General features: G+C 44.5%; 1 protein-coding gene across 1 annotated transcript in view; it reads right to left on the reverse strand.

The window, feature by feature from the left end:
* The window catches only part of efhc2 (EF-hand domain (C-terminal) containing 2), a 61,377-nt gene that overhangs the window by 27,850 nt on the left and 12,860 nt on the right, over positions 1–20,667 (reverse strand). Inside the window, exons 4-7 of the mRNA XM_055644639.1 lie at positions 20,066–20,289; positions 16,087–16,338; positions 3,538–3,645; positions 3,299–3,437 (exon numbers count right to left, since the gene is read on the reverse strand). Coding sequence (XP_055500614.1) covers positions 3,299–3,437; positions 3,538–3,645; positions 16,087–16,338; positions 20,066–20,289 — 723 coding nt within the window. The remainder of the gene's footprint in view (positions 1–3,298; positions 3,438–3,537; positions 3,646–16,086; positions 16,339–20,065; positions 20,290–20,667) is intronic.

A 20,667-nucleotide genomic window follows, 5' to 3' on the forward strand; every position in this document is an offset into this window, starting at 1 on the left:
CAACAGGTTTTTATGCCCAAGTTAAGATTCTAACATCTTTTTTTTAAATTTGGACTTGAAGGTACAGAATGACGCCTAAAATGTGGCGACTCTTGCATACAGACTCAGTGTGGTCTACTATCTTACACAGTTATACTTGGTATGATTGTGCCTAATATATTGTAGGATTGTCACTGATCTGTATGCAAAAAGAAAATTCACTATGTTTGATACACGTGACAATAAAGTACCGCTGAGCAATCTGCAAATTGAAAATATAATTTTATACTCTTTTTCTTGTGCATTGCAACTTTGATATAACTTTGATATGTTTTGATACATTGCAGTTTCAGAATATCAAGGCTCTAGGACAGAATTTATGTAAATTTTAGTTTCACTTATAAAACAGTAGTCTTAACACCTAGCATTAAGACAACTTTGTTGTATTGAGATTGCAGTGCATTTACTGATTCCTTCTAAGATCAACAGCGCCACCAACTGACCACTAACACTGGAAAATATAAAACGAGATAAAGTAGTCAAAATAAACAGGGAAAAGGGCACTTTCCTTTGGATTGCCATGAAGTGCCACATACTTAAATCCAGTCAGTCAATATGCTTGTGAGATGCCAAGAAAAATAATGAGAGGCATCTAAATAGAGATCTTAACAGAGATAGGCACAAAGTGCTGGAGTAAAGGGGCTGTCCCACTGTACAAGCTAATTCAAGAGCTCTCCCGAGTTTAAACAAAAATCAAACTCGTGGTAAGCACGTAGAATGTATGTAGCGGGTACGTCGGAGCTCGGGACATCTCTTAGCGGCTTGTAACGCTAACGGCAGGTATTCGGGAAACGCGGTAAGCTCGTGAAGACTCGTGAAGATTTTTCAACATGTTGAAAAATGTCCACGAGAGCCCCGAGTACCTACGAGCGGCTATTACTGTAATTCTCCGAATTCGAATCAGGGGACACTCGGGAAAACTCTTGAATTAGCTCGTACAGTGGGACAGCCCCATAACTCAGCAGGTCAGGCAGCTTCTATGGAGAAAAAATACAGGTGATGTTTCGGGTCGGGACAAGTCTTCAGACTAAAGAAGGATCCCAATCCAAAATGTCACCCATCATGTTTCTCCAGAGATGCTACCTGAGCATCTGAATTACTCCAACACTTTGTATCTATCTTCGGTATGTACCAATATCTGCAGTTCCTTTCTATACAGATCTTAACAGACAGGTTGATGTAAACGGTTCAATGGTTAGAACACATGTCTAAAGTGCACTTTGATTATCTTGCATCTTCTATTTATGGACACATGTTCATGAAATGTGATGTTTCTTTTGTGGGCAGGTCAAAGCTAGGAGGGTCAATGCTATTCCTATACCCTGCACTGAATGGCACCTACAATTCCCTCCACATGGGTAAGATGCATATGTCTTCAGCATAAACATTAGTGCTGTTTCCAAGAATGTCAAGTATGAATAGTGAGATTTTAAATGCTTCAATGGTGTTTTTTTCTTTTTAAAAAGGCTGGTGAATTTATTGAAACCCAGCTTTCTAACCCGAGAAGCAAAGAAGCACTGGAAGTGGGTAAGTGTGTGGATACTTTCTCCTGCAGACACAATTTCATGTTACCTGTTGATTTACATGATTGCATTACACAGCCAGAACCAATTACACTCCAATGTAACTTATTGCCTCAGGTGGACATCCATTTTGTGAGAGGCTAATACCATTTAAAATTAATCTACGCACCAAAATGCCAGCTTTACCTTGTAAAATAGAGGTAGATTGGGCTGCAGCAGGTTTAGCCAATCTGCACTGATCCGGAAAACAATTGCTTCAATTTAGCACACTTACAAATACCTATACCAAAAGGTGATGGGGCTTCAACTATTAAATAACATGCTCCATTTTGATGAAGAACTGCCGTGAGTGTTGTCTGCTGCTGGTTTTTTTTTAATGCAAATCGATGCAAAGGAGGCAAAGAAGCAGATACAAATCTCATTCACTACTACCTCAACATTCTTCTGCACGAGGTATTATGTGGAAGGCATATTCCCTGCACCGAGGCATATAGGTTAGAGCCAAGCAGTGAATAGACACGTTCATGAATCCACATATTCATCATCCTCATCTATGGAAAAAGATACAGCAGCACCAACACTCTACCTGGCCTTACTGAAGTCTGACTCCAACTAGGGCCACTGTCCTCAAATTTGATTGCACACAGAAACTTGTCTTCACCTTGCATCTATGGCTTTCAATCAATGCTCCTCTACTAGGTCTACAACACAGCTAGTCTCTGTGAAAACAGAGTTCAAAACAAGGCTGTATGGTTATCATGATTCTTCTTTTAAATCTGCATTTTACTGCCAACAAACTTTGTCAGATTGTGGAACTAATCAGAACTATTCAACCTACAGCAAAAACACAGCAGGACCAAGGTCATCCAAATCTCAGTCTATCCATGCCTTCCAGAGATGCTGTCTGACTCGCTGAGTTACTCTAAGCACTTTGTGTCTTTTTATGTAAACCAACATCTCAGTTCTGAACTTCATCCAATGTTGCCCTTGTAAAAACCATCAAATCCATTGGAAGGTTGAGGAAGATGATGTTAGTACGCTCTCCCTTGTCCACATCCTCAACGTTGAGGCCTTAATTACACTTAGTCAGCTCTGTTGGGCACATCACATAATCCGGATACCCGACAACAAGCTCCCAAAGCAGACCCTATTCCAAGCTTTGTTACAGAAAGGGATAGTCAAGGGGGGGGGGGGGATGATTTAAGGATGTTCACCAAGCTCCTTGAAGAAAGTGCAAGCGTTAAAGGAGATGTGGGGGGTAAGTTATTTTACACAAAGGGTTGTGAGTGTTAGGAATGCACTGCCGGGGGTGGTAGTTAAAGCAGATATGTTAGTGGCATTTAAAAGACTTTGGATGGGCTCATAGATATGCAGGGAATGGTGCTGGCAGATAAGTGAGGATCTTGGCATCATGTTCAGCACAGACATTGCAGCTGAAGGGCCTGTTTTTGTGCTGTACTGTTCTATGTTCTGATAGCAGGGTTGGCTATTTCATGCAGCGATCGTTGATAATCAAGGTGAGTGAAGTTGCTGAGAAGAATAATTGCATATCTAAACATATCAGTTGTAAAATAACAAATAGTTGTTCAAACATTCACTAAATTACCCAACTATGACAGTTGAATGAGGATATAATTACATTACGTTGGCTGCCTACTGACTCCCAATAGAAGTAGTGCAGGATAGTTGCTCGAAAAGATAAATGCAAATAAACGTGAAATCAAAAATCGACTCACCAACACCATACTTATTCCGGTAATATTCTTTGGTGAATTCGTCACAGTCACAGAGTACTACTTTCCGTCCCCAAGCATTTATCACTGACCCAATCATTATGTCGCAGTCTTTGTAGAACTCTTGATACACATGTCCAGTCTAGAAAATACATTTATAATTGTATAAGAATATGTGAATAATTCATGCACCTTTTAAAAGACATTGTAGTTGGTGAGTCTTTAAGTATTGACTCTGGTACCTTGAGTCTATCCAGAATGAAGCGGCTTCCACGTCCCACTGGTCCAAAAGTATTCAGAAGCGTTTGGTCTGTAATTTCACCAGGATGATATAATCGATCTGGAATATTCTTTCCAACAAAAATAGAATGGGAAAACAAATAAAATGTTGTTTTTCTGATCTTCTGAGTTCACAAATACAATTCGCACAAGAGAACTGGTCTAACTAAATAGCAATGAGCAAAAAATATTAATAATCTAATAGTAAGAGAAATGCTGGTGAATTAAAGATAGGTAAAGGCATTCCCTAAATTATTAATTAGAAAATAAGAAACTTGACAAGTAAGTAGAGGTGGCTCTGCCATAAGGTGATAGTTACGTACCTAAGAAACCTAGAAAATAGTGTTATAAAGAAGATAATGTCAATGGCACAAAGGTGATTAGGGGCTAGAATCTTTCAGATTTGCAATAACAAAGTTATTTTTCCCACAGGATGTTCAGAAGTAGTCTTTGCAAAAGCAATAAGTTTATTTTTGTTACTGCAAGCTAACAATATGAAAGGCTGTGAGTTACATTGTTTAATTGATAAAATACATCTCTTGGTGTTCCTGAAATCATCAGTAATGTAACGTGGGGTCATTGGGTGTTTCTGGTCTTTCAACATCAGACACCCTCGCCCAGGCGACTCTGCCATGATTGATTAGACCACGACATGTGTTCAGGTGGCATCCGCCTCTCGCCATGGACCTCCTCTCCTGATCCAGAGCCATCTCAAGGCTTTCTCCGCTGCCTCTGTGGTGTTCTTGATGGCACTTCTCCTCTCCATTCCGTTGATGCCCAGTGCATTCAAGGCTTTGTAGAGCGATTGCCCTGCAAAACCTCTGCAGCCAACCTCGAGCATACACCTTGCCTTCCAGCCCTGCTTACAGCAGTCTATGACCAGCTCTTCGTACTTGGTCTTCTTCCTCCCGTGGGCCTCCTCCAGATGGTCCTCTCACGGCACTGTCAGTTCCAACAAGATGATGTTTTTGGTCGCCTCTGAGACCAGGAGGATGTCTGGCCTCAGGGTGGTCGTGGCAATGTAAACCGGCCACCTAAACCAAACCCCTCCTTCCTATCTGACGTCACTGAACTCTTCACACTTGCCTCATCTCTCTCCCCATGTCTGCTGCTACTTGGTGACTTAAATATTCATATGGACTCCCCCACCTGCAAGCTCGCATCTGAATTCGACTTTTTACTTGACAACTTCTCTCTCACTCAGCACGTCACCTTTCCCACCCATGACAAAGGTCACATCCTTGACCTGGTCTGCTCCACAAATCAACCGGTACTCGACCTCCATCCATGCCTCTTCCCCCTCTCTGATCATAAGCTTATACGGTTCACCATCCCTTCTCCGACACCTCGCCCCCGCTTCCTCCAAGAAATTACCTTCCGTAAACTAAAATCCATCGATCCCCACCATCTCTCTGACCTGCTCGCCACCACTCTCCCCCTGGACTCAACCCATATCTCACCTGATGATCTCACAAACCATCTCAACTCCACCTTGTCTACCTCCCTTAACACTCTGGCCCCCCTCAAAACAAGAACCGTAACTTTTAACACATCTTCACCTTGGTACACACCTGCACTTCGTAAGCTGAAACAGACTGGTAGCCGACTTGAACGACTCACAAAGAAATCATCTCTCACAGTCCACCTTGAAGCTTACAAACTCCACCTCACTCCCTACAAAGATGCCCTCATTGCTGCAAAATCTGCCTACCTCTCCTCCATATTCACCGACCCCTGCCTTAACCACAGAACCCTCTTCTCCACAGTAGGCAACCTCCTCAAGCCTCGAGCCAACACTCTCCCTACCTCTACTCCGGATCTCTGCAACTCATTCCTCCACTTTTTCGCTGATAAAATCAGCACCATCTATCAATCTTTATCCCCTGTACCGAACTCCTCAGCATCTACTCCACCACCTACCAAAGCCCCTCCTTTCAACATCTCCACTGACCTCCTTACCCCTCCTCCACACTGCTTCCTCGCCCAGTTTGACTTGGTCACCCCTACTGAAATCTCCAAACTCATTAGCTCTTCCAAACCCGCTACCTGCTCCCTCGACCCTCTCCCCACTCCCCTGCTGAAGTCCTGCCTCCCCGTTCTCTGCCCCTACCTCATGAATCTCTTCAACTCCTCATTGTCCCAAGGAATTGTCCCCTCTGCTTTCAAAACTGCTGCTGTCACACCAATCTTAAAGAAACCTGGTCTTGATCCCTCCTCTCTCATTAACTACCGCCCAATCTCAAACCTCCCCTTTCTTTCAAAAACCCTGGAGCGTATCGTTGCGTCGCAACTTCATTCCCACCTCCTTGTGTATAACCTACTTGAACTCCTCCAATTTGGATTTTGCCCCCTCCATAGCACAGAAACTGCTCTCTTCAAAGTCCTCAACAACCTCCTCACCTCTGCTGACACTGGTTCCCTCAACATCCTCATCCTCCTTGACCTGAGTGCGGCCTTCGATACCGTGAACCATAACATCCTGCTTACCAGACTCAAAGACCGTGGCATTGAAGGCTCTGCACTCAGCTGGCTCCGTTCCTACCTTTCCAACAGATCCCACTTCATCTCTCTCCACAACCACACCTCTGCTACTGCCACTGTCACTCAAGGCTTTCCCCAAGGCTCCGTACTCGGCCCCTCCTCTTCATCATCTACATCCTCCCCCTTGGTCATATACTCCGTCACTTCAAACTGGACTTCCATTGCTATGCTGATGACACCCAGATCTACCTTGGCACCAAGTCCCCCCCCAACACCCCCCTCTCTCCCATATCAACTGCTGCCTGTCAGCCATTAAATCTTGGATGCAAGTCAACTTCCTTAAATTAAACAGTAACAAAACAGAATTTCTCCTCATTGGCTCCAAATCAACACTTACCAAAATTAACAACCCCACTCTCACTATTGACGGCACCACTGTCTCCCCATCTCCTCAGGCCCGCAACCTTGGCGTGATCTTTGACTCAACCCTCTCCCTTGAGCCTCACATCCGCCATGTTGTCAAAACATCATTTTTTCACCTCCGCAACATTGCCAAAATCAGACCCTCTCTCACACCCCCCGCTGCTGAAAGACTCATCCATGCCTTCATCTCCTCCCGACTGGACTACTGTAACTCTCTTCTCTTTGGCATTAATTCCAGCAACATCAACCGACTCCAACTGGTCCAGAACGCAGCCGCCCGACTCATTACCCACACCAAATCCTGGCACCACATCACACCAGTCCTCAAAGAACTTCACTGGCTTCCCATTTCCCACCGGATCATCTACAAAATCCTGGTCCTCACCTACAAAGCCCTCAACCACTTGGCCCCCCCTTATCTCACTGACCTCCTCTCCCCCTACCAACCCTCACGGTCCCTCAGATCCATTTCAGCCGGTCTCCTCTCCATTCTGAAATCCAACCTCTGCACTTTTGGAGACAGAGCCTTCTCCAGGGCAGCTCCCAGGCTCTGGAACTCACTCCCACAATTGATCCGAACTTCTGAGTCCCTCACCATCTTCCAGTCCCGCCTCAAGACCCATCTCTTCACCTCTGCATACCCTTAGTCCCATGTCCCCCTCCCCTTTGCATCTCTGTCTTACTGCTCTATTTTGTTTTGTTCTTGACTCACCATGTAAAGCGACTTTGAGTCCTTGAAAAGTGCTATACAAATAAAATGTATTATTATTATTATTAATGTGCTGTGGGAACTTCAGCTGTTTCACCAGGTCTACAGAAAGCTGCCCATCCTGCGCAGTTGCCAGGATTCCTGACGGATTCCTGGCTGCTGTGGTTCTTGGCAGCTGCACTCCGGCCTTCACGAAGGTGATCATCTGGGTGGTGGGGCATTCTCGTCTGCAGCTGCTGATTTCCATGCTGATGGCTTCCGCAATGGGTTTAGGAACCTGGTCGTGACGCCAAGTATATTGGCTATGCCCAAGAGCCTTTGGGCAGCAGCTCAGGATGTGTTCCAATGTCCCCTTGCCTGAGCATTGTGGGCAATCCGGAGATTCCGCTTTGCCCCAGATGAAGAGGTTCAATGGGCTGGGTAGGACATCGTACATTGCCTGGACAGGGAACTTAATAAGCCGTGGTTCAGTTTGCCAGAGCTCAGTCCATGTGACTGTTCGGTCCATGGCCTGCTCCCACCTTGTCCAGGCTCCCTGCTGCCTCAAGCCAACCGCTCTGGTAGACCTCTCCTCCTCCACTGCTGCCCTCACTTCCTCCTGGACCAGCCTGCACTTCTACTTCCCCTTGGCCTTATCAAACTGGGGAGTTGGGAAGATTCCCAGACCAGCTCTTCCCCGAGTCACTGCTCTGTGGCGTATCCAAGACTCCGCTTGAAGCATGGCTTCGCCGGCTCTCCACTTCCTCCCAGTTTTCACCTCCACCCCTGCCTGAGCCACCTTGGGGTCGCTGGAGTCCCTGTAGAGCATCACCTCTCTGGCCCGAGTCATCTTAAACCTCCTCCAAGGACAGCAGGAGCTTGATGTTATTTCCGTAAAGGGCGATGCTGCTAAGGCTCCTGGGCAGGGCCAGCCACCTCCTGAGGAAGCTGCTGACTTTCCTCTCCAATCTTTCGACGATAGAGATTTGGACTTCGTAGACACGCAGGGCCAGAGTATCCTTGGCAGGATACCATGCTGGTAAATCCACGCCTTGAACTTGCCGGGAAGCCCCGACCTCTCCACCGCTCCCAAGCTCCTGACAGGTTGCCTGAACTGACGCTGTATCCTTCAGCCTGCTGTTAAACACCATGCCAAGACTCTTCACTGGCCTTTTGGAGACAGTTGGGATTGGTGTCCGTTCGATGCTGAAACGGAACCTGTCCATGACTCTGCCCTTCTTCAGCACCACTGACCTTGATTTTCCTGGCTTAAACCTCATCCTTGCCCATCCAATCAGTTTCTTCAACCCCTGCAGGATCCATCTATCTCCTGGCACTGACTCAGTGTTGACAGTCAGGTCGTCCATGAAGGCTCTGATTGGTGGTTGGCGCATTCCTGACTTGGTCCGAAGGCCCCGGCATTCTGGCTCAGCAGACTTGACAATCATGTTCATCGCCAAGGCAAAAAGGATCACAGAGATGGTACAGCCTGTGATTGTCTCATCCTCCAGTCTGTGCCACTTTGATGTTACTGACCCTGCTGAGACTCTCATGCTGAACTGGTTGTAATAGTCCAGGATGAAGGTTGACAAAAGTGCTGGAGAAACTCAGCGATGCAGCAGCATCTATGGAGCGAATGAAATAGGCAACGTTTCGGGCTGAAACCCTTCTACAGACCAGGATGAGATCTGCCACTTTGCTGGCACATGATGCATGGCCATGACTGTCTGGATCAGCTTGTGCGGGATGGAGCCATAGGCATTGGCCAGGTCAAACCAGAGCACTGTCAGGTCTCCCTTGTTCTCTCTGGCTTCTCTGATGAGCTGGGCCACCACTCCCATGTGCTCTGGGCACCGCGGCACTCCATATAAGCCCTGAGCTGAGCTGTCGATGTAGCCATTGCTGAAAAAGTTCACTTAAAAAGATAGACAAAGTACAAATTCTTACGACCATACAAAGCTTTAATTTAACGTCTGACGGGTGTGGACCTAGAGACCCAGAGGCAACAGTTTTACGACTGAATACTCTAGCAGCAGACAGACAAAGAAATACCAGAAAACCGGGGTTAATATACCTACAAACTTAATACCAATTGCATGAGGTAATGTACCAGAAACCATCAGCCACTTCCAAATATTCCTGTGTTAAATGAAAGCCTTTTATTTTAGAGGTAATGGAGATTTTGGAAGATGGTTGTAATGGAAGACTTGAGGAGTTAGTGACATAGTTGGTCTATGTTTCCATGAAGAAAGGCAGAAACCTGTAAAATTAAGGGGGGGGGGGGGAACAAATGTCTGGAACACAACATCATGAAGAAGTAGGTGTTGGAGGTCCTGTTTCCACCTAATCCCCCACAGTAATCAGATTTCATTATTTTTCTGAAAAACATAGTCGCTATTTTAACTGGGGATGGCCATTGACGCAAAAAAATAGCTTCTATTGATACTTGTGCAACTCATGGAAAAATAGCCCCAGGGGTACCCGAGATGGGGGAGGATGAGCACCCCAATTTGACGGATCAAGGGTAACGACTAATGGCAATGGACAACCAACTATGAGTAAGAAATGCAGATGTGGAAAGGTCTGTAAGAACAGCCGAAGCCTGAAGATTCACCAGAGCTGGATGAAGTGTTTGGAGGGAGAGGGAGTGTCACAATACACAGGTATTTAACCTGGTGAGACGCAGGAGGAGCCGGGCCCGGAAGCACCCCATAGAGCCCGAAGCCTCCAAGTGGCATAACTAGTCTCTCAGAACAGACCTCCGGAGAAATTTCGAGTCAAATGGCCACAGGCCTGCAAGACGACAATCTGGCATCAGTTCAGCGAGGACGTCAACAAGGTGCTAGAAGCAACAGCGAAGGGGGGCATGGATCGAAGACTGCGGACAATGACGACAATCATCGTCAGCCTGGCTGTGGAAAGGTTTGGAGCAGTGGAGAAGAAGCCGGCCAGAACACCTTTCACCATGAACCAAAGAGCAGCAAAGATCCACAAGATCCAGCAGGAGCTGAAGTTCCTCAAGAAGCAGTACAAAGAGGCCAGAGAAGAGCAACGTCCCCCCCTTGGCTGAGCTGTGAACCATCCTGAGGAAGAACCTGTAGGAACCTGTGGAACCTAGTCCCAAGTAGGGTTTCCCCATCAGTCTTTCTGCCCAGCACACAATCAATCAAAGAAAGGTCCTAAAGGTGTCTTAGGTGAATTCCATTAAAACTAGTCCTAGGCAGTCGCCTAAAGAGTCGCCTAAGTGGGACAGGCCCTTAAGTCGCGATGATTGGGTCGCCGGTTGTTGGTAGCTTGAAGCAGCTTGACGTAGACTAGGTGGTAGGTTGTCGTAGACATTGTCGTGGGGAGTCCAGTAGCTGCTTTTTCGGTGACCTGCTATGACTGTAATAGTCGCCGAAAAAAACCACCTATGTGGGGCCGGCCCTTTACGGCTCCAACAACTTCTTCAATTTTTCTCACCACAACACTACACCACACCTCTTACAAGTTTCCTGCCGGAGCTGTTACCTCCATTCCAGAACTGAGATTTAATTTAGAGATACAATGTGGAAATACATCCTCCAGCCCACTCAGTCAGCGCCGTCCAATGATCATCTGTACACTAGTTCTATTCTACACACTAGGGAAAATTTACAGAAGAAAATTAACCTACAAACCAGCACATCTTTGGATGAGCGAAGAAACCGGAGCACCTGGGAGAAAACCCACACGGTCTGCAAACTACATCACCTGTCAGGATCAAACCCCATGTGAGAGGATAGATTTTACACTAAACAAAGCTCCCATTTCAATTGTACAAAACCATTCTCCAACAATAAAGGTGCATGGAGAAACCATGGAACATATGCTGGGAGCCAACTGACAGTGATGGTGAATCTGTGGAATTTATTGCCACAGACAGCTGTGAAGGCCAAGTCATTAGGTATTTATAAACCGGAGATTGATAGGTTCCGGATTAGTAATGGTGTCAAAGGAAACAGGGAGAAAGCAGGAGAATGGGCTTGAGAGGGAAAAATAGATCAGGCATGATCGAAAGATGGAGCAGACTCCATGGGCCAAATGGACTAGTTCTGCTCCTGTGCCTAATGGTCTTATGATGATGGAATTCACCAATGCCTTCAGTCTAACAGCACAGTTTTTGGTCAATTAACAAATTTGAAGTTCAGGACTTTAAGCTCACTGCAAAACTCCAACTTAGTATTTGTTTTTGAGCTGCACAATATCTAGTGGAAAGCTGCCCATATGGAGTGGAGTAGGACAAAGCAGTGGAGGTTGATTTTCAGTAGCTCTTGCCTGGAGTGGCCACATTGAGATCATGAATGATGTGGTACCAAGAAAGGATAGCAGAGTAATTCTATGAACAGCCACATGCAGATTCTTTACTGCTGTCACATTCTTCATTCCCTGCTGAATACTTTTATCCAGAGGCATGAAGGCAACGGGCTAAGCAACCGATTGCACACTAGTGTTAGGTAGTTATTCCTTGGGTTACAAAGAAAGGGGTATTGGCCATTGGATGCATAATTTCCATCTATGTACTGATGGAGTTAGCCGCTACTTCAACAAACTTTAATGGGGTCAAGGAAAGAGCATTCACGTCGCGGCCCTGTTTCCACCAATCCTACCACCACCACGCACAAGAAGCACAAGAAGCGACAAGACAGACACCATTGTATGCAGATGCCAAGAAGTGTGTTCAGCTCTGGCCGAACAATTTCTAATCTTGTGTGTGGACTCAATAAGAAGAACAAACTTTAATCAATTCTAATTTATAGGGCAGCATGGTGGTGCAGTGGTAGAGTTGCTGCCTTAAAGCACCAGAGGCCCAGCTTTGATCCCGACTACGGATGCTCTCTGTACAGAGTTTGTACTTGCAGCTACGATAGCATTTGAACTCATGACTCTGCATGATTATTGCAATGAATTTCACAAGACAAGTGCAGTGATTTAACCACTGCACCACCATTCTACCTTCTAAGTCCTTTTGAGAGACATTATTTATGGTAAGTAATGGCCATCTAGTGAACTGAGCTATAGATGAATGTGGATATTGCATTTGATTTTGACCACACTTGAAAGGCTATTTAATGTTTCAGCAGTGCATCCAGGACAACAATGCTTGTTATTGGATTTCATCTCTTCAACAATGTCCTCATGCAGCCTTTGCAGAATGTACCTTGAAATGTTTTAGTAGATAGAGGGCAATTCTCCTTCTTGCCCCATCTCAACGAAAGGGAGAGGAGAAGAATTGGTAAAGCATGGCACCTGTTTCACTCCTATGCCATGCCATGGCTGCTAAAGAAAGTCACAATCACCAATGTATTCACCATTCACCAATGTGTTCACTCCTAACAGTTTACAAACCCCACACTGCGTCTGTCTTTTCAGAGTTGCAAGCTGGCTACTGGTGCAGCAGGCTAGCTTCAACAGCTGGCTAGTCTAGATGTTGGACATGCTGTTGAGAAATAATGACGGCCTCCAGGCAAGAAAGTGAAAACACATAATCTCTGCAGGACTCTGATGAGATTTTAAATGGGTAATCTAAAGGGCCTGTCCCACTTAGGTGATTTTTTCGGCGACTGTCACAGTCGTAGCAGGTTGCCGACAAAGCAGCGACTGGACCACCCCCTACGACAATGTCTACGACAAGCTACCGGCAACCGGCGACCCATTAGGACGGCCACCTACGACCACACCTACGACAACCTACGACCACACACGCGACAACCAAAGTCAACCTCCGTCCACCCGCGACAAGCTATGACAAGCAACGACCCTGTCGGCGACAACTGAAGACAAATGAAGATAATTCAGTCACCGGTACCTGTCGCCGGTTGACATAGGTAGTCGTCAATGGAATTCACCAAAGTCAGCACCCGGCGACAACCAATAACACATGGCGACAACCTGCCTCATCCTGGTGACAACCGGTGACAGCACAACAGGAGAATACAAGCAGCGACAAGCCCACAGTCGTCAAAAAGTTTTGAACATTTCAAAATCCAGCAGCGAACAGAAAAACATTACGACTCCTTAGGTGACTTGAGGAGATTACTCATGACCATACAGGCGGGGATGCCAACATTGGGTGAGAGTTGGGAGTGAGAAATTGCGAGCAACCAAGCCCGAGGGAGGGTGTGGGAGGGGGGTGTCACCCCTCCCATGGTACGGAGCTTTTGTATTTTTCAGCTTGAAATTGTGCAATCTTGGGCATACTTTAGCGAGTCTTTTAACTTACACTTGAATACAACATTTATGCTTTAAATTGGATTAGCTATGAATAAGGTTAGGTCAAATTACATTCCTAATTATATTTCACAGTAGAACCAGGCTCTGATCAACAGGTGCAGTACATGAATGATCTTAGTGTATTCATGTATGGAAATCAGATTATAATCAAGCACTTGGCCCATGTTGACCAACCTGGGTCTCACTGCACACCTGGTACTGCTCCTGATCCTGACTCCAGTTGCATACCTTCTCTCATTCCTGACATTGAGTCTAGCCTTAGACCTGGCCCCCTATTCTACCCTGATCATAACTGCTTACCTGCTTAGGTTCCCATTGCTGAACACTCCCATTGTCCCAGCTTTGACTGCACACCTAGTACTTTTCCAGACCTTGACTCTGGATGCACACTTGGCCTTGCTCCTAGCCCCTCTGCTCTGACAATATATCTGGCCCACACATAAAGCCCCATATCTGACCCCCTGGACTTAATCTATTACGTTCAAGTCCATAGGTGCTTATCTAATGCGGTAATCTTTTATGGGGCACTTCACGGACCAAATTTTGTACAACAAAATTTGCTACATCCATTGGCTTCCATATTATCTAACATGCTAGTTACTTTGTCAAATAAGTCATCAATTGGGTGAACACAATTTCTCATCCATAAAATTGTACTCACTCAGCTGTATAAGTATTCTGTTACCATTTCATTTATTTTCCTAACAAACTGTCCTGAAGTCATTTTCACCCGCAATATTTTCGGTATTTTGCCGTCTTCTTCTCAGCTGGGACTTTTCCGAAATGCAAAGTCCAATAATGTATATTTAAGCAATAACATTCTATTTAATGTGATCTTGAGAGAACATAATATTTTCTGTGGTACTCATAACACAACAATGATAAAAAAAAGATCTTTGTTTTGATTGCACCTACCAACATGCACACATTACAGTTAATATGTACCGAGGGCAGACTTTTGTTTCAATGCTCCCCATTCCCAATTACTTTTGCATTGAAGTGATTGAAATCCAAGTGAAGTTTAAATGGCATCAGAAAAATAAAACCTCCGGAATGGATGATATTCATTACGTGGTTGGTTGGAGTCAATATCAGTACAATTACCATATCAAACTTTGAATCTTCAGATGTCCTGGTTCAAGCTAAAACTAAAGACAAATAATAACCTCACACATTCCCCTGCAAGTATCTCTGTCACTCCTTTAAAATATGCCCCTTCTTTGAACAAGCTCTTAAACATCGCATCTGAATCAGTTTTCATCTGATTACACTCCTTGAGGATGTTCATCTATGTGTTCAATTAATAAAACAACGAGATTGGGGACATTTCTATTCAACCTGTCAAAGGAATTGGGGAGGGGTTAGAAATAGTCAGTGAGGTAAACAAACATAATAGTTGAGTGGCAAATGACAATAGTGCTACCTTCCCAATATTTAACTGATGAAATAATGGGTTATCGGGGCTGTATGTTGTGACAGACAGCCTGACACCTTGCATGTCATTTTAATATTACACTTATCCCATCCCCCTGGATATTCCGGATTAACAAATTAAGGTTTTGTCAACTCAGGCTAATTACAAATCAATAACATTAGCCAACTCCGAAACACGAAGCACTGAGCATTGGGATCCGGACATCACGGACAACTGGCCTCAGTTCCCTGCTCACATCTGGCAGTGCATTCCGTCTGAACACCTCTCTACTGCCACACGCTGGCCTCGCTCATGTCAGCCGCTTCCCGCAAATCCTTAAATTCTGACTGCCACCTGGAGCAGGACATGGCCTCACTTGCTACACTGGGTGACACTGTATAGCATTCACTGCCCGGTCCGTGTCTTTTAATGTAAATGTGCATGGGGACATGCTTTGGAGGTGTGTGGCGGTTGTCGGTCGTGAGAATAACAGAGAATAAGAATGCTGCTGTCTTGTCAACACAAGCAGTTGGTATTAGTTTCGAAATTCTCGTTGATCACAGAATTTCTCACGACAGAGCGTGAGAATTGGGCGAAATGCGTGAGTCACACTCTCAATGCGTGATAGTTGGCAGCCTTGATACAGGCGTCACCCCGCGACCATGTGGCGACAGCCTAGTTGCCTGTAGTCACCGAAAAAATCGCCTAAGTGGGACAGGGGCTTCAGAGTTGACCTGTAAAATGGTTGATTGTCCATCAACTCTGCCAAAATGGCTGCATTCAATGTCAAAGAATATGGCCGAATTCATCAGCAACTTTGCACGTTTTTTTGGTTTAAAGTTTGAAGTAGTGGCTAAATCTATCAGTACACAGATGTGAACATTCTGTCCTGGCACAGACATAAATAGGTTTATAAGCAGCTTGAACCAGGTGCACCATTGCAATCTTGTGCCCATTTTCCAGCACCGTCCAATTTATTTGCCTACTACTATGATTTCATTGAGTACAGACTGGATATTGATGTAATCATGCAGAATGCACAAGAAATTGACACGAGTTTAGAGACAATACGGAACTTGTTTTTATGTAAACAAGTTATGTAAACAAGCTATCTTAAAGATGGCTGAGTCAGGGGTTATGAGGAGAAGGCAAGATTGGGGTATTAATTGGGGATGATCAGCCATGATCACATTGATGGCTCGAAGGGCCGGATGGCCTACTCCTGCACCTATTGTCTGTTGTCTATGTTTATACCTTTGGTAGCTTGCTTCGGTGGAGAAACACGCCAACAGCATCTCTGCCAGAATTGGGGGGCAGAACCTCTTTAATTTCAATTGTGTCATCTGACAGGAAATAATGCAGAACGAGTTCCCTGAAGTCTCCAAATTGATTGTCTCTGTCATCCCAATAGCAGTAAAATCGCAACACATGTGTGTCATGGTCCAGGAACTGCTTAAGTGTATCAACTTTCTCATATGGGCGGAGAGGATGCATATTTTTCTCCATCTGCAAGAAACACAAAAGGAACATGATTAATTTAAAAAAAAACAAGAAAGGTCCTCTGGAACTCCATAATAAAGATTCTTCAGAATTAACTTTCCTACATGTGTTCAAAGATATATTCAATCTATGCTATCTATCTTCTATATCTTACTTTTTTTTTAAATTGTGCACTGAGATTAAAATAGTGTTTTGCTACAATGGTCCAGCCTATGTTAGTCTATCTGCTCTTCAATTACCGATGTTTGTCTTTCCTCTCCTAAATTAACAGCATTGCTGTGACATTTTTGTACGGTATTGAATATTTCCCGGCATTTTGCAATAAAATAATTATTTTATGCATGAACTTTGACGTGAAGTATTAACAGGGTATGTGGGGGATGCCAATAGAAATCTAAAATGGCGGCGGCGCGGGCGCACCGCGACGCCCTGTGTCTCCCTAGAATGGGAAAAATAGCGACGATCCCCTTACCTGCACACTTATGCAAGAATGCTGTTCATCGATTACAGCTCAGCATTCAACACCATTATTCCATCAAAACTGATCACCAAACTCGGTAACCTGGGCATCGACCCCTCCCTCTGCAACTGGATACTGGACTTTCTAACCAACAGACCCCAGTCTGTGAGGTTAGACAAGCACACCTCTTCAACCCTCACCCTGAACACCGGCGTTCCTCAGGGCTGTGTGCTGAGCCCCCTCCTCTACTCCCTCTTCACCTATGACTGCACACCTGTACATGGTACTAACACCATCATCAAGTATGCAGATGACACAACGGTGATTGGCCTCATCAGCAACAACGATGAGCTGGCCTACAGGGAGGAGGTCCAGCACTTAGCAGAATGGTGCGCTGACAACAACCTGGCCCTTAACTCCAAGAAGACCAAGGAGCTCATTGTAGACTTCAGGAAGTCCAGAGGCGGCACGCACACCCCCATCCACATTAACGGGACGGAGGTGGAACGTGTTTCTAGCTTCAGGTTCCTGGGAGTCAACATCTCCGATGACCTCTCTTGGACCCACAATACCTCTACTCTGATCAAGAAGGCTCATCAGCGTCTCTTCTTCCTGTGGAGACTGAAGAAGGTCCATCTGTCTCCTCAGATCCTGGTGAACTTCTACCGCTGCACCATCAAGAGCATCCTTACCAACTGCATCACAGTATGGTATGGCAACTGCTCTGTCTCCGACCGGAAGGCATTGCAGAGGGTGGTGAAAATTGCCCAACGCATCACCGGTTCCACGCTCCCCTCCATTGAGTCTGTCCAAAGCAAGCGCTATCTGCGGAGGGCGCTCAGCATCGCCAAGGACTGCTCTCACCCCAACCATGGACTGTTTACCCTCCTACCATCCGGGAGGCGCTACAGGTCTCTCCGTTGCCGAACCAGCAGGTCGAGGAACAGCTTCTTTCCGGCGGCTGTCACTCTACTCAACAACGTACCTCGGTGACTGCCAATCACCACCACCCCCCCCCCCCCCCCTCCCCCCCGGACACTTTTTTTTTTTTAAAATTCAAATCGTTTGCTATGTCGCTCTTCAAGGGAGATGCTAAATGCATTTCGTTGTCTCTGTACTGTACACTGACAATGACAATTAAAATTGAATCTGAATCTGAATCTGAATCTGAATCTTATAGCTGTGCACACTCCATCTACATGCAGGAATCACAACTAGGAACAGAACTTTGGCCATCTCAATACTATTCACCCGACCCAAAGACTAATTATCACGCTGCTTGAGCGTTCCAACTTCATTAACTTCAGACAAAATCTATGTTAAATCTTGCATCTGCCTAAACTGCATGATTTACTAACTCAAAGTATAAAGCCTTCAATATATTTTTATTTCTGCCAAATCAATTCATCTAAATAATCCAGCATAAACCTGGCTTCTGTTCATTGCACTTATCAACAGTTTAACAGAGCAAATGTATAGAACACATACAAATCAGCTGGCTATGTCTCAAACTAGGATATACATAAACTGGATGCTTGAATGATCTGGTCCATTCAATTATAGCATAGAGGAAAGCTAGCTGAGAAAAATAACATATTGTCAATGGCCTTTCCCCAATTTGCTGTAGATTTAGTTTATTATTGCAATTTTAACAAAGCTCCTCAAAATGATGAGCAATTCACCGCCATTGCTCATCAACGTGTAAAAGTGGACAACCAGTAAACTCAAGAGCAAACAAAAAGGAAACAATTTCAGATATTGGAAATTTTAACTAAAAATGGAAAATGCTGGAAATACTCAGCTGGCCAGGCAGCATCTGCGAAGAGAGGGTTACCTTGGTCAATATCTTGACCACGGTTAGTGTTTCAAAGTTAATACTCAACGATCTTTTATCAAAACCTTCAATGATTTCTCCATCCAGAGGTGGAACCAGACTTGCAGAATCTCTCCAGTATTTTCTTATTTTATTTCAGCAACAGGAACATTTGCAAAACTTGTTTTATAACATCAGATGATACGGCTTTACATTAAAAAAAAAGGATTTTATGTCAATTCTATTGCAAGAGATTATCTTACTTGCTTAGGAAAGGAAACCAGAGTTTTCTTTATTTACAAAAGGAAATAACATTTCAGCGGATTAATTAAAAAAAAATTCAATTTTCTTCGCTATTTATGCAAAAGAAAAAACAGAGATGTGTCAATGTGAGATTTCAATCCAGTACCTTCAATTTAAACTCTGAAGAACTATTTGAGGTTTTGTATACATTCACACAAAGAATTATATGAATAAAATATTTCAGTATTGAGAAACAGAATCATAATTTTCCCAATAATTATGGAAGCGTTCAGTGAAGCAATCACCCAGCCTACACTTGGTCTTCAGATGTCCCATTTCCAAACATTTTAACTCCCCATTCCCATTCTCACCTTTCTGTCCTGGGCCTCACGCAAATTGGAGGAACAGCACCTCATATGTTGCATTGGCAGCTTACAACAGTATGAACGTTGATTTTTCTAATTTCAAGTAACCCCTGCATTCCCTCACTCCCCTCCTGCCTCACCGTACTCGTCCCACTAGTTCAATTTTTCACATCCTTGTATCCCCCCATTATCACCTCTTTGCCAGCCAACAATGGGCCATTATGAGCTCCACACTTCCTTGCATGCATTCCTTTCTTTACCCCGACCCAAAACGTCATCTATGCTTTTCTCCAGAGATGCTGCCTGACCCGCTGAAGTACTCCAGCACTTTGTGTCTATCTTCAGTATAAACGAGCATCTGCAGTTTATTTCTCATAGTCATAGAGTCATAGTGATACAGTGTACAAATATTCCCTTTGGCCCAAGTTGCCCACACCGGCCAACATGTCCCGGTTAAACTAGTCTCACCTGCCCGCATTTGGTCTATATCCCTCCAAACCTGTTCTATCAAAGTACCTGTCTAACTGTTTCTTAAATGTTGGGATAGTCCCTGTCTCAACTACCTCCTCTGGCAGCTTGTTCCATGCAATCACCACCCTTTGTGTGATTGGGTTAACACTCAGATTCCTATTAAACCTTTTCCCCTTCACATTAAACCTGTCCTCTGCTCCTCGATTCACCTACTCTGGGCAAGAGACTCTGTCCATCTACCCGATCTATTTTTCTCCAAGGGCACAATTCTCTTTCAGGGCACAATAATGTTTGGGACACAAGGTATAATGTTCAAACCAGAAAATTATTCATTGACATAGCGGCTATGTTTTCTTTTCTTGTATAAAAAGTTAGCCTTACTTTTTCACGCTTTGAAATGTATGGATCTTCAGGAATGCAGCCAGGTGGGTTCAGTTTGACACCCATTTTCCAGAGAAAGTTTCTCGTAAATTGATCACAGTCCACAATCATGAATGTCTTTGAATAGAACACAATCTCTTGACAGATATTGAAATGATCCACTGTGTAAAACTGATCATCATGTGGAGGTGGAAGAGGAATACGATGACGATTGATTATCGTTCCTGAAAGAGCAATAAAAGCAGAGATTGCAGTCTCCTGTTCCATTTTATTTTCCTATTTTATACCTGTAATATTTTGCTTCTATTCAGTCCTACTCAGTTTACATTATTTTAGATTTTTTATAAGCAATAACTCGCACCCCATAATTCTGATTGTCTGGTTAAACTTCCACCCCAAACATTCACATGACATAACTAAAGTAAAACATTGAGACACAAGGAATTGCAGATGCTTGAATCTTGAGCAAAACACAAAGTGTTTTCCCTCCACAGATGCTGCCTGACTTGCTGAGTTAGAATAACATTTTGTAAGGGTTATTTTAATTCTGGCTGGCTGGTTTGAATAGGTGTATAAGCAGATAAAATCATTGCAGAATACTT

The sequence above is a fragment of the Leucoraja erinacea genome, chromosome 13 (assembly GCF_028641065.1).
Source record: "Leucoraja erinacea ecotype New England chromosome 13, Leri_hhj_1, whole genome shotgun sequence".
Classification (NCBI taxonomy): Eukaryota; Metazoa; Chordata; class Chondrichthyes; order Rajiformes; family Rajidae; genus Leucoraja; species Leucoraja erinaceus.